Source organism: Rutilus rutilus, assembly GCF_951802725.1.
Source record: "Rutilus rutilus genome assembly, chromosome: 7".
Classification (NCBI taxonomy): Eukaryota; Metazoa; Chordata; class Actinopteri; order Cypriniformes; family Leuciscidae; genus Rutilus; species Rutilus rutilus.
The window spans coordinates 47781230-47796453 of record NC_140221.1 but is presented as its reverse complement, the minus strand read 5'-3'; the positions used below and the strand labels follow the sequence as shown (position 1 = coordinate 47796453).

The window sequence follows — 15224 nt, the reverse complement described above, 5'->3', positions numbered from 1 at the left end:
TCACTCACACACACATACACACACACTCCCTCCCTCTCACAAAAACACACACACACACACACACACACAAAAACGCGCACACACACGCTTTCTCTCACTCACACACACACACACACACTCCCTCACACAAAAACACACTCTCTCACAGATTTTGCCGAGTCATGTTCCTGGATCAACATTCCTGTACATATTAAATCCTAATCCTTCCCCTAAACTCATCCCATAACCTCTCCCTGAAATCACAGGGAAATGATGGTGAATAACAGAATGATGTGCGTTGAAGCACTAACTCTTGCTGCAAACTGTGAACTCGTCCCTCGGATCTGATTGGCTGAATGTTGATCCAGGAACATCATGTACTTGGTGACATCACGTTCACACACACAAAACAAACAAGGTCATTTTGTATCAAACTTTTATTGTTTAATGTGGTAGAAATATCTTCTACAGTTTGCCAGATTTCAATAAATAACTTTTGCATGTCACATGAAAATTTACCCAGAACCCCCTCCGCCTCCGCCTCCTCCTCCCTCCCCCCCCTCCCAGAACTGCCTGAGAATAGCAGCATCAAGCCTCGACACCAGGCTAAATCTCCACCGGAGTGAAGAGAAAACAAGAAAAAAAACCAACTCTTTAACACAAGTCTTTCCCCGAAGAGATTCGCGGCGTCACGGCCGGCGGCTACGTACAAAAATGTTCAGTATGTACATCTCCATGTTGTCATTGCGCGTCTACAACTCGTCCTTGTCTCCCTGCTCCTCGCCTTCCTCCGGCGCCCCGCCAGCGCTGCCGTACAGCTTGCTAACGATAGGCTGAACGATCTCCTCGAGCTCCTTCTTCTTAGCCTGGAAGTCTTCGAGATCGGCTTCCTGATGCGACTCCAGCCACTCGATCTTCTCCTCGACCGCTTTCTCGATCGCCTCTTTGTCCTCGGTCGAGAGTTTCCCGCCGAGCTTCTCCTTATCCCCGATCTGGTTCTTCAGAGAGTACGCGTAGCTCTCCAGCTCGTTGCGCGAGTCGATGCGCTCCTTCAGCTTCTTGTCCTCGTCGGCGAACCGCTCGGCTTCGTTCACCATGCGCTCGATGTCCTCGGGCGTCAGGCGGTTCTGGTCGTTGGTGATGGTGATCTTGTTCTTGTTTCCGGTGCCTTTGTCCTCGGCGGTGACGCGAAGGATGCCGTTGACGTCGATCTCGAAGGTCACCTCGATCTGAGGGACGCCACGAGGGGCCGGGGGGATCCCGGTGAGGTCAAAGGTTCCCAGAAGGTGGTTGTCTTTGGTCAGGGGACGCTCACCTGGAAACACACAGAGAGAGAGAACTGATTAATCATGTGATCTGACATCATCAAATGTGTCCCTCACTTTAGAAACACGGTATCCGCCGATATCGGTTCATTTTTAATGTTATCGGTTTGAGAAGAAGATTTGGCTACTTTATTAAAGCTCAGTGGAGACACTTCTATGGAAGCTTGTTTCCGTCACAGATAATTGCAACTTTTTCTCTCACAATTCTCACTTTATTTCTCGCAATTCTGACTTTATAACACATAATTGCGAGTTTATATCATGCAATTCTGACTTTATATCTCCCAACTGCGTATTATAAAGTCAGAATTGCGAGAAACATGCAATTCGGAGAAAAAAAAAGTCAGAATTTCAAGTAAATTTCTCGCAATTGCGACTTTATATCTCATAATCTGACTTTATAACCTGCAATTGCGACTTTATATCTCATAATCTGACTTTATAACCTGCAATTGCGACTTTATATCTCATAATCTGACTTTATAACCTGCAATTGCAACTTTATATCACGCAATTCTGAGATAAGTCAGAATTGTGAGATTAAAAAGTCGCAATTACCTTTTTTATTTTTCACTCTGTGGCGGAAACAAGCTTTCACACACTTCAGTTCAACATGATGGGTTTGAATAACTTGAAATATGAATTGAAATCACTTCAAAAAAGAAAAATACGGTTCAGTGCAACATGTGCAGCGCAAGTCTGTCAGTCTATTGTGTCTTATTATAATAGAATTTGATTTAATGCAAGAATTTGATACAAGAGATGCATACATTTAATTAGGTTTATAAAAATAAAAATGCCCATAAAAGGTAAAAATCTATTTAATCTTATTGGAAAAGATGATTTATGTCTCTGCTGTTCTTACGTCCTAAACCTGCCAGGATACCAACACAACACACTCCGCAAAATATCCTCTAATGATCATTATGGAGAAAATCCCAGAAAATATAGAGGTATCCCCGATTCTGAAGGGATTAAAGACGGATTATGAAACGGCCTAAAATGTAGCAAAATATGACCTGTAATGAGTACGCATGTTTGTAATTGCTGTAATTCGTTAAGATACAGTGAGTTTTGACGCTGAAATCGTCGGCTTACCTTCGTAAACTTTGATGGTCACGGTCGGCTGGTTGTCAGAAGCGGTGGAGAAGATCTGGGACTTCTTGGTGGGAACGACGGTGTTCCTGGGAATGAGTTTGGTCATCACTCCTCCAACGGTCTCAATGCCCAGGGTCAAAGGGCACACGTCCAGGAGCACCAGTTCACCTGATCAACACAGTTCAGTCATTAACCAGCTCACACACACACAAAAAAAAGGGTTGTTTGACTGGCAAAGATGTTTTTAACTGGATTATTGTTCATATTAAAGTTCCAATGTATTTGTATAGCACGTTTAAAACCACCACAGTTGACCAGTGCCTAACACTGTCACCATAGCAAAACTCGAAATGAAAGCTAAGGAACACAGACTTAACCTGGATCTCGGAACAGATCTGATTGGACGATAGGATTGCACGATATTAAAGAAAAATGCGATAACTCATTAAATAATGCGATATGATAATGCTTAAAGTGTGTAAAATAAGCTTAAATTATCTTTAAAATATATTTTAATATAATATAACCTTCATACGTGTTTCACATTCTTTTTGTGACAGTAAAACATCCGTACAGCTTCTGACAGTGAACAGCAGTGTTTTACTGTATATCAGAAGTGTTATTTTAACATCAGTGTAAACCTCGGGGGTCAGGGGTTCAGGTTATCCTACATTAGGGTTATTAAACACAAATTGAATAATCAAATGTAAAAATAAAACACTGCTTAGTTTTCACTGTATGAATTACATATATCCTGATTCTTATTAAAGCTACAAAAGTTGTTCAGCCGAGAGAGCGAGTGATTTCTGTCTTTTCTTCATGACTGCAGTTATTGCAAGCCGTTGTGATGATATACATTTGTGATATTTCGATATATAGTGCAGCCCTATTGGACGATTGAGTGCGGACGTGTAAAAGCTCTGATAAATAAGGCGACCCATTCACAATCTGCAGACGGACTCACCGGTGTCCTCCTCCCCGGACAGAACCCCAGCCTGCACCGCGGCTCCGTACGCCACCGCCTCGTCCGGGTTGATTCCTCGGGACGGCTCTTTGCCGTTGAACAGCTCCTTCACCAGCTGCTGGATCTTCGGGATGCGAGTGGATCCGCCGACCAGCACGATCTCGTCGATGTCAGTCTTCTTCAGGTCCGAATCCTCCAGGACCTTCTGCACCGGCTTCATGGTGGAGCGGAACAAGTCCTACACACACACACACATCAGACAGGGTTACTTCAGTGTCGCTAGTAAAATACTATAGTATTTATTCATATTTGGAATTAGGTTTTATTTTGATATTTATAAATATACAAGTTTTTGTTAAATAATTCTGTGACTTGTGATTTTTATTAGTTTTAAAGTTGAATAGGTTAAACAAAATTATAAATGTGCATATTATTTATATATATATATATATATATATATATAAAAATGATGAGAAAAGAGAAAGTTTATTTTTTTTATTTCCTTTCAGCTTTTTTAAAATTTATTTCTATTTAGTTTATTTTTTATCTCCGTTTTAGTAATTTAGTACTTAAGAAAAAAATAGACAAAATATATATTTTTTAAATTAAAAGGAAATGAAAACAAAATGAAATGTCTATATTTTAGTTTTCTTTTCAATTTCCTTTTAGATTAATATTTCTTTTTAGTTTCTTTTTATTTTTTTTTGTAAATCAGAACTTAAAAATAAACTAAATACAAATATTAAACTAAAAGGAAATAATAAAAATGATATTAATATTATACATTTTATGTTTTATTTTTAATTTTCTGATTTTTCTATTTAGTTTATTGACTTATTTAGTAATTTAGTACTTAATTACACAAATGAATAAACTAAATAGAAATTAAACTAAAAGGAAATAAAAATATTAATATTATACATTTTAGTTGTTTTATTTTAAATTTTCTAATATTTCTATTTAGTTTATTGACTTATTTAGTAATTTAGTACTAATTACATAATAAATGAATAAACTAAATAGAAATATTAAACTAAAGATATATAATATTTGATGAGAACTTAATTTTTAGTTCTAATAATTTAACTTTAATTTTAGTTCTCAATTTAATTTTAGTATTATTTTAAAATTTTCTTTTAATCCTCTAATCTGGTATAGACTGGAGTGTGTTCTCACCATGTTGAGCTCCTCAAACTTGGCCCGGGTCAGTGTTTCGGAGAAGTCCTCTCCCTCGAAGAAGGACTCGATCTCGATGCGGGCCTGGTGCTGGGCGGACAGCGCTCGCTTGGCCTTCTCCACCTCGCGCCGCAGCTTCTGCACGGCCCGGTTGTCCTTGCGCACGTCCTTGCCCGTCTTCTTCTTGTAGAGTTTGATGAAGTGCTCCATGACGCGCTGGTCGAAGTCCTCTCCGCCCAGGTGAGTGTCCCCGTTGGTGGCCACCACCTCGAACACGCCGTTGTCGATGGTCAGCAGGGACACGTCGAAGGTGCCGCCGCCCAGGTCGAACACCAGGATGTTCTTCTCTCCGTCTTTCTTATCGAGACCGTACGCGATCGCAGCCGCCGTTCTGTGGAGAGAACATCAGCGTTCACTACAGCTACACACACGCTTGGTACTTGGAATAGAATAAATTAACTACATTTGAAATGTTGCTTTTATTTTTTCAGTTTAACAACTTTTCAGTAAAAAAAAATAAATAAAAGGTTACTACAATGACTAAAATCAACATTTCAAATTTTAGTTAAACTTGAAGTAATCAAATTAATAAAATATGGATTTTTTTTTTAAAGTGACAAAACAATAAAAAAAATTATATAAACTGAATAAAATAAATATTTTTAATAAAAAAAAAAGTTATATAAGGAATAATAAAAACTATAAATATTTTATTTTAAATAGTGAAAAATTACTACTATACAAGTTACTAAATATGTATAGAAAAATGTTTTATATATGTATAAGAAATAAATAAAATATTTTTTTAATTTATGTATCAAAAATAAATAATGTAAAATAAATAAAACTTTTTTTTAACACACTTTTTTTTTTAATGATACTAAAATACCACTGATGTGGATTTAAACGTGATGCACTGAAACTCACGGCTCATTGATGATCCTCATGACGTTCAGACCGGCGATGGTTCCTGCGTCTTTAGTGGCCTGGCGCTGAGCGTCGTTGAAGTAAGCGGGAACCGTGACCACAGCGTGCGTGACCTTTAACAGGAGCACAACCAATCAGACGTCGAGTTCACTACCTCCGCTTTCCTCTGAGTGTTAACTATCAAAACGTTACCTTCTTTCCCAGGTACGCCTCAGCGGTCTCCTTCATCTTAGTCAGGACCATGGCGGAGATTTCCTCCGGCGCGAACGTCTTCATCTGGCCTGAGCCGATGTCCAGCTGGATGTGAGGCTTGTTCTTCTTCTCAATCACCTGGAGACAGGAAGCAGGAGTTAAAGGGAGCGTTCACACGAAAATGAAAAGGGTTTCTCTTTTGGCGCAAGTCGACTTTGCCAAGTTAAATGCTTTGGCTCAACAGCGGTTGTACCTTAAAGGGAAAGTATTTGATGTCCTGCTGCACGGCGGAGTCGCCCCACGTTCGTCCAATCAGACGCTTGGCGTCGAAGACCGTGTTCTCGGGGTTAGAGGTCAGCTGGTTCTTCGCAGCATCTCCGATGAGACGCTCTCCTTCGGTGGTGAAGGCCACGTATGAGGGAGTGATGCGGTTCCCCTGGTCGTTCGCGATGATCTCGACACGGCCGTTCTTGAACACTCCAACGCTGAGGAAACACCACAAAACCGTAAGAGGACACCGGCATTATGCTTATTATAGAGAATTATGCTTATTATAGAGCATAATCCAGGAGCGTTTTAAAGCCGAGCAAGCGTGCGGGAATATATACAGTTAAAAAATAAAGATCTATAGATATATAGATATACACACACTTCAACATAAATATACTTCAACATGCATATAAATGTTGTTTACGTTTAATAAAAATATATACAACATTTTATTTATTTATTTATTTATTTATTTATTTATTTATTTATTTATTTATATATATATATATATATATATATATATATATATATATATATATATATATATATATTTATTTATTTATATTTATATTATATTATATATATATAAAAAAATTGTATATATATTTATTAAATATATGCTTTTATAATTATATTGTTCAAGTTAAATAAATATGCATATTAACATTAAATTAAGCTAAAAATTTTGTATATTTACATAAAGATAAAATTTTTATAAAATACAAATGTAATAAAACCATTATATAAAATGATAAATATGTGAAGTGTATAAAATACTGTATATATTTTTTATTAAATATTTTTATAATAAAATACTTCGTTCTAGTTAAATAAAAATATATATAAATTAATAAAACATTTAATTCAAATATATATGAATTAAAATTATTAAAATTATATTAAAATTATATAAAAAAGGAGTGTTTTTTTTATATATTATTTTTATAATTATACATTTTATTCTATTACATATACATTTAAATACTTATTGAAAGTTGTATATACATTTTAAATAAATAAAAATATATATTAAATAAATATAGGTTATTTTTATAGTTATACATTTTGTGTTTAGTTGAGTAAGACGTATAAATTAATAAAAATCTCAATTATATATAAAATGATGTGTATTCTTTATTAAATATATTATTTTATAATTAGATAATTTATTCTAGTTGAATATAGAAATAACTTATAAATATGTATGTATATATATATATATATATATATATATATATATATATATATATATATGTGTGTGTGTGTGTGTTAAAAAAATAAAATAGATGTATTTTTCTTGTCTTGGAAATCACTTTGATTGACTACATATGAATTGAAGCTCATTCTCACCATGAGTAGGTGGTCCCGAGGTCTATTCCCACCACCGTCCCAACACTCTCCCGCTTATCATCATCTTCGGCAAACACACTGCCGGCCACCAGCAGACACAGGCAGAGCAGGCGCATTCTGGCTCAGATCTGGGCTCAAATTCACCAATTCCTGTAAAGAATACATCAAACATGAATGTCAAAGGTCAGGGCAGTACAGAGCACAGCAAACGTCACTCACTGGCTGGAAAACTGGCCTATTTTTTCTTCTTTTTTTAAATCAAGCATTACATCTTCATGCAAAAACTCAATGTACTGTTCTAGATATTTTAACCCAAAATGGCATGAACTGATGCACTGGATTCAGCTGCAGCTCAAGTGAAAGTAATGAGAGAACACTAAAACCATAATTAAAGGCCATTTATCAATGCAAAACAATGGACACCATTTTCAAAATAAAACATAACAAAAATAAAACACACATCAGAAGCAGATATGATGGTCATATGAATAAATCATATTCACGTACAGTCAGTATCCTGTTCAACCTCGTGCTGCCAAATCACTGATCATCAAATACTCATTACAATATACTCTAAATATTAATATTACTGTTGTTGTTATTATTGTAGTATACACTCAAAATCCCTTAAAAATGTAAAAACACATAACGTTACATATCGAAACATATTTAAGATAAAGACATTGTTTCGCCGGTTACTATCTAATGAATATCCATTTCTCGAGTCTATCCAATCATAATGGCTCAATGTTATCTTTAAAGCGGTTTCGTAAGAGAACACATATATCCATAATTCTCACCTGATAAAGCAGTATTAAGCAGTAATCTCAAGGGCGTGGGCTGATCGCAGTGAATGTGCTGTCTGTCTCTGTCTCTTTCTCTCTCTGTGTTTCTCGTGTTTTCTCTCTGTCTCAAATGTAACTCATGGCGCTGCGCTCGCCTGTATATAAGCCGTCACCGCTTCCCCGTCGTGGAGCCTCGCTATTGGCCAGAGAGCAGCTCGTTGGAAGGCGCTCATTGGCTGAGCGTTGCACGCTGGCTGATGCTGATTTGCACACGTACGGGTGGCGGAGACGTCATCAGATGAGGCGAACTGGAGCGATTTGATTGGCCTACGCGAGTGTCAGTCAGATTGCGAAGCTTCTGGATGGAGGAGGGTCGCATTTGAACCTGGCCAAGAAATTGAAATAGTTCGAGAGTCTTTCATCAAAAACTCGGGTTTACACATTTTACATACATATATACATTGGCACGTGACTCTACTGTTCTCAAAATAAGCATTTAGGCTTGGAATATATGGAGATCTCAGTCAATTCATTTTCAAACGAGGGAAATTGTGTAATATCTTCCTTATTGCATCGCTGCAAAACTAATACAATTAATATATGGACATGAAAGTTTGATTTGAGTGTAAATTAGTTTATGGTGTGAGAACAGTGTCATAATAAGAGAAACTCACTTTACTGAGACTATGATAAATTATACAGTTTTGCCTCGTACAAAAATGTTTGACCATTTATCAAACACTATAATATTCAGCTTATTTAACCATTGAGGGTCAATGAAGAATCTGTGTGTGTTAAAATATGGCACATTCACAATTATATTTCTGTGGTTTGGACGGTGACTCGTTGGGCAGAGTATTAGCAAAACTATCTGCATACAAAAACAAATTAATTTCTGTGTCATGTAATGATGCAATGATGAGGAACAACCTGACAGTGTTTTTCAGTATGTTTCAAGTGAGTCAAAATTACACTAGTATTACTGCATTAATTGATCTAGTGGGGTTTTTGACATATGTTTGACCAATTAACTTGATCAATATACATTTCTGAATTTATTTACAATTTACCATTTTGTATTTGTATCTACATTTCATATACACCAACCGTGACATTTATTTACAGGGTAATACTGTCATCATGTCATTCACTGAATACTAGTGTGTGGAAATAATTCTGATTTTCAAACATTGCTGTGTCTAGTAAAATATGATTCCAATATAGATTTGTTTTGTTTTTTACAATAAAATATTTTCATAGAAAGTCCCAGAGTAGAAATTCAAGTAGTTCGGTTCACTTGGTTCATTTGGTCAGGACCAAAAACACCCCAAAACATTTAGTCCTGGTCCACTTAGCGTATTGACATTTTAACACCAAACCTAAAGATACAGAATCTAAAGGCATAGGGATATGTGTTCACAACCTGATTGATCGGCTTTGATTGTGACTGATTGTGTCTTTTATTAGGTATATTTCGCAACTTGCCGAACATCCAAAACAATGCTGTGCTCTGGGCTAAATACACTCGTTGTACCATACCATATGTACCATCATATGTACCATATGATGGTATTCTGACCAGCTGACTGAGTAAAGGAGTCAAAACAGCAGCAGGAATCCCTCTGTCACATAATGTCCTTATTACATCATGTCCTGTTTTTGGTTTGTTTACATGTCTTTAGTCTGTGTTGCGTTCATATCTCATTCGATCCACACCAGAGTTTGTTTGGAAGTATTTTTTCAGCCGTCTAGGCCTAGGTCCGCTTTTTTGGTGGCACCGGGGTTCGGATAGTAGCGTTTACACTTATTCAAATGAACCACACTAAGAGAGGTAACCGCACCAGGGTTTGTTTTAATTGAACCAAACATTCCAAGTGTGAACACACCCAAAGTAACACCACATTTCTGAGGACTTTCATTACAAATTAAAGCTAGGGTGATTAAGTTAAGCTAGTATACTTATCTGATCTGGCCTACTTCTTCATAAACTTTGGCTTGAGTATATAGAGGGTTCAGTCAAATAATTTTAAATTAAGGAAAATGGTGTCTGATTCCATCAATTAATCTAACTAGGGATGAATTTGGCCGATACCGATAACCGATAATTCGTTATATTTAAAAGCCGATAACCGATATATTGGCCGATAAATCTAAATCCAAATTTGTATATAATTTTTGAGAGCCTCGTTACAAAAACAAAAGTTTTACCATTAAAATCCATGTCCCAAGCACACAATTATAATGTTCTCATTATAATTATATAGCCGATATGACAGACTTGCGCTGCACGTTACACTTTACTGTATTTTCCCTTTTTTTTAAGTGATTCTAATCATACTTCTAGCAATTTAAAAACATGTTGAACAGTGCGCATCTGAAGTGCCTCAGCTGAAGGAAATAATACATTAATTATCGGCTTTAACATATCGGCCAAATTTTCTTATCAGGGCGATTACGATAACATTAAATATTAACATATATCGTCCGATACCAATATGATGGCTGATATCATGCATCCCTTAATCTAACCAATGTCAAAAACAAAGAATAAAGCAGAACAAAAGCAAACATATACAAAGATAAAAATACAAGTAATTTATTGACTTGCAGATGTGCAACAATACAGTCATTTCATCAGAACACTTCAATGAGGCATAGGTGGAGTAAGACCTGGTTGTTTATACATGTAGCTAAATTAAATTAGTCTATTTTTTGGAGCCCGTATCACTAAATATCTTGCAGTGCATATAGGCGAGTTTCTCCGCTTGTGAGCGTCGCAACAAGGGAAACCATTCCCAGTGCGGCAACTCTACGACTCTGTACCCGGCCAGAACGAGTTGCCTTCGCTTCAGTGCATGAAATCCAAGCAGCTGCTCAGTCCTGTAGCAATACTGATTCCTATTCGTCACTTGAACAGCCAGTCTCTGAATAGATGGTTTAGAGGAATCATCCGTGTGAGACGAGCGCTTGCCGGATTTGGTCAACGCCGTCAGAAGATTGTCCGTCAAGTCGACACCAACACTGAAAATGCTTTCTCTCACATGGACCGGTTCAACAGTGTGAACCACTGGCTTTCGGAGGAACTTGTTGGACGGCTGCGCTGGAATCTTCTGGGAATGAGTTAGTTGAGCGAGTAGGTTGTCAGTTATGGTTACTCCAGAGAGTGTTTGTTCCAAGTTTTGAGAGGCGGGATTTTGCTGACAAGGTTCGGAGCACACAGGAACAGGTTGGTCGTTTTGGTCCAAGTGCACTTCCAGGTCAATAGAGCGCAAATGCGGAAGAATCATGTGCTTGCGCACAAACATCTCTCCACCTAGAAGTTTCCGCAACACAGCTTCAGCCTCAAGCATCTCATGCTTACGACAGATATCCGACTGAGCAAAATCCCAGAGTTGCTTGGTCACTTCTTCCCTCATTGCGTGGCTAAGTCTTGGGATCGTCGACTCGGGCAACTCCAAGCCAACAGTTCCATCTAAAGTGAACAAGTCTTTCTTCAACTCGAGCTCCTTGGAATTGCAAGTTTTCTTCACGAACTCTGCGCTTAAAGCCAGACTGAGCAAGTCTTGGGGGAAGAGACCAGCAAAAGCAAGACCGAGGAGGCCTGTCAGTAAATGCTCAGGGAATCGCTGAAACTCAAGTTGACGTTCTCGTAAGATCGCAGTGAGACAGGGATAAAGTTGAGGACTCTGGTTGGGAAGAACTCCTAATGTCCCAAAGGCCCAAAGCATCTTTGCAGCATCTTTACTCCTGCACCGGTTGACCACGTTGGGGAGATGTTCGGCCACAGCCAGGAGAATCCGATTATCCCGGTAGTGAAGAGCGGAGCAAGACAAGACGACGTGCATTAGGCCTTGAACCTCCATTCTTGGGGCCCGTCGAGGCACCTCGGATCCCATGGCCTCCAACCACGGAAGATGGTCCAGATAGCTAAATCTCAAAAGCTTCATGACATTGGCGATCCCGAAATCACTCAAATCACTGACTACAGCAAGAGTCCTGTCCACGAGCCGGCGCGTCGCTCTCTCGGACAGGGAGATCTGCGACTTAAAGAGGGCTAAAGAAACAGCTCCCAGTTCCTCAGGCTTCAACTGGTTCAAATAACGCATGAGTAACGACTCAATGGGTTGAACGAGGGCATCCGGACATCTCCTTCCTTCTCCGATAACGTACAAGAGTTGAAGCAGCTCCGGAAGACCCAGTTGGTTGAAGTTTCGGCTCACGTTGTCAAAGAGTTTTTCAAGGTACCGAGGAACAACCCGACCGAGGCATCGCCACAAGTCGGCGGCGAGAAGCAACTGGTGAAGCTCCATTTCACTCGCTCTCCGGCAGAATTCGGTTTCATACAGTCCCAGTATGCTGTGGGATTGAGGCAAGCCCAAGTTCACGAATGATCTCAGCGCATCTAATAACTGCGTCGGCGTGAAGTTGTGCAGGTTCTCGGCGCTGTGCCGCAGGAGTGCGTTAAACCGCGCGTCTTTCCTCACGACCGCGATCTGGTCGTGGGGAATCTGGCTGAGTTTGCACAAGAAACTAGTTGCATCTGAAGGTCCCATGTTGCTTTTTAGTTCCGTGACCTTTTCAAGGACTAACAAGGCTTCGTTGAGGTCTACAGTAGAAGAGCATTGGGAGACGTCATAGGTCATGCTCTGGTATTCAGGTCGACATCTTTGAAAGGCTCGTGGGTCACCGTTGACTCGTGGCTCTTTGGTGGCTCGGTTTGATTCAACGTTACTGTAGTCAATGTTTGACGGCGTATTCTTGGTGCTGGAGAGCCGTCGTGAGGAGCTAATGCGGTACGGGTTACGCCGTTGATGGAAAGTTGTGTTTAAGGATAGGCTACAGGACGATTCTTCTTTAGTTTCCGAGCAGCCATCGGTAGAATAACGAGCCGGCGGTGTCTGGTAATAAGCCGAGGGCTTGTACACCAGTGTTCTTTCCGTTTCTTCTTCTCTCTTTTGCTCTCCATTTTCCACATTTGCTGACAAATGTTGGGCTCTAAAGATGGAGATGCGCTGTACGTGGGCGTAAAGTCGACGCTTTGCCAAATGATGAAACAGCACCGTTGCAGACATCAACAGCAGACTCTGGAGAAGATCATACAAGAGATGTGTTTTCAATTTAAAGGTCAACAGTGTACTTGCAAAGAAAGTATACGTTTGAAATTCAAAGTAAGAATGATTCCTTTCCTTTTATTGCCAAATAATTCTGTCAGATAAATACCTAAACCAAGTTTAGTGTATATCTAATATTTTAATTAAATTAAATCATTTATAATAAACTAGGGATGCACCGAAATGAAAATTTTGGCCGATACCGATAACCGATAATTCTTTATATTTGAAAGCCGATAACCGATATGTTGGCCGATAAATATAAATAAAAAAAAAATTTGTACAAAATTTTACCAAAAAAGTTTCCCCATTAAAATCCATGTCCCAAGAACACAATTATAATGTTCTCATTATAATTTTAAAGCCAATATGACAGACTTGTGCTGCACATGTTGCACTGAACTGTATTTTCCTTTTTCGAAGTGATTCCAATCATACTTCAAGCAATTCAAAATCATCATGTTGTACAGTGCGCATCTGAAGTGTCTACGCTGAAGGAAATAATACATTAATTATCGGCTTTAATATATCGGCCAAATTTTCTCAACGAGTGGATCTCTGAGCTGCTATGAGTGAGTGGAGGCGGGGCTCATTTGCATATTCATAGAACCACATAGAGTAAATAAGGCAAGGGTGTCCAGTTACATTCAAGGTATTTTAAGGTATGACAAAAATAAATCAAGGAAAAAACACTTAAATATGTCATTTTGGTGATAAAAGATGAGTTTTAAGGGATAAAATTATCGACTACAAAGGACTTCAAGATATCGGACAAATTTTCTTATTACCGATAACAATAATTCGCCAATACTGATATGGTGGCATCCCTTACACTGCAATTTTACATGAAAAATAAGAATTAATTGTTGTTAATTTTTTCATGGTGGTTTTACATGTGGGTATGTGCAGGCTTTTACAGTCTTAAAGCATAAGAAAATTTATATTTTTGTCACTTTTGATGTTGATTGCATACACTTTCAATGATAGCATTCACGATCATTTAAAGGAAAAGATCAGCCAAGACTTTAATTTGGGAACAAACTACTCCTCTAATATTAGTTATAATGTACTGTAAACTGAATGACACCAAAAACACACAAGGAAAAAAACGTAACTACAGGTTTCGTCAAAAAAGAATTGATCCCAGATGTTCCAGCTGAAATTCACATGGCATTTCGCGAAAATAGAGGCCTTTTCTGGTCAGCATTTTTTTTTTAAAGGAACATCAAAAGTGAGATAACTAAAACCTTATTTCCTTGTGGCGAAACGTCTTTTATCAATCATAAGCTACTGCACGTCCTTGACAGCAGCAGAACTCACTCATTCACATTCATCTGTTAAATAACACACCGAACAACAACACAATCCGAGCGACTGTAGAAAGGTAAACGTACCTTCAGCGCGTGTGGTCTTCAAGTGGAGTATTTATCTCATGAGGATACATCGCAAAAACACTCACTTGTGTGCTGAATCCACACGTGAATGTGTGTAGTGGTGTAGTGGTAAAGGCAGATGTCATGCGCGGTACGGAAGCTCGTAAGAGACATGAAACACAGTCAGTCACTGGCAGCATACGAAATCGCACATTTCCATACTGTGTAGTAGGCGAAAAACAGTATTACGGTAATCATACTGCCGTTCAAAAGTTTGGGATCGGTAATATTTGTAATGTTTTTTTTTAAAGGCTGAATTTATTTGATAAAAAAAAAAAAAAAAGTAATTTTGTTTATTATGACAATTTAAAATAAGTGTAGGGACGCAGATTGCTTAGTCTGTTTCTGACGCGTGTTTTGTCTTGAGGAATAAAATATTCATTGTCCATACCTTCTCAATATTAGGATATGCCAAATCCATTTATTGTCCATTTTGGCATTGCAAATAACAAATAAAACAAACAAAAATTATACTCAACACTTTTCTTTGACTTATTGCTAACAAACTGTTTTGGTATGAGCACAGTCTTATACAAACATGACTCTCAAACACGGCACGGTCAAAAAGTTAATTTGACCTTCAATCTCCGCACCTGTACCTCATCATCACCTTA

General features: G+C 38.2%; 2 protein-coding genes across 2 annotated transcripts; both read right to left on the bottom strand.

Moving 5' to 3' along the window:
* Positions 1-401: 401 nt before the first annotated feature.
* hspa5 (heat shock protein 5) lies at positions 402-8230 on the bottom strand. The gene is made up of 9 exons (XM_084415358.1): positions 8082-8230; positions 7282-7431; positions 5915-6146; positions 5662-5799; positions 5470-5582; positions 4543-4933; positions 3367-3604; positions 2403-2570; positions 402-1294 (listed from the first exon to the last, which is right to left on the bottom strand). The coding sequence occupies exons 2-9, from the start codon at positions 7395-7397 to the stop codon at positions 732-734; spliced, it is 1959 nt and encodes a 652-aa protein (XP_084271484.1). The 5' UTR covers positions 7398-7431; positions 8082-8230; the 3' UTR covers positions 402-731.
* A 2409-nt stretch (positions 8231-10639) lies between these two features.
* On the bottom strand, positions 10640-14750 carry fastkd5 (FAST kinase domains 5). The gene is made up of 2 exons (XM_084415355.1): positions 14572-14750; positions 10640-13150 (listed from the first exon to the last, which is right to left on the bottom strand). Exon 2 carries the CDS (start codon positions 13136-13138, stop codon positions 10772-10774), a length of 2367 nt encoding a protein of 788 aa, XP_084271481.1. The 5' UTR covers positions 13139-13150; positions 14572-14750; the 3' UTR covers positions 10640-10771.
* Positions 14751-15224: the final 474 nt, after the last annotated feature.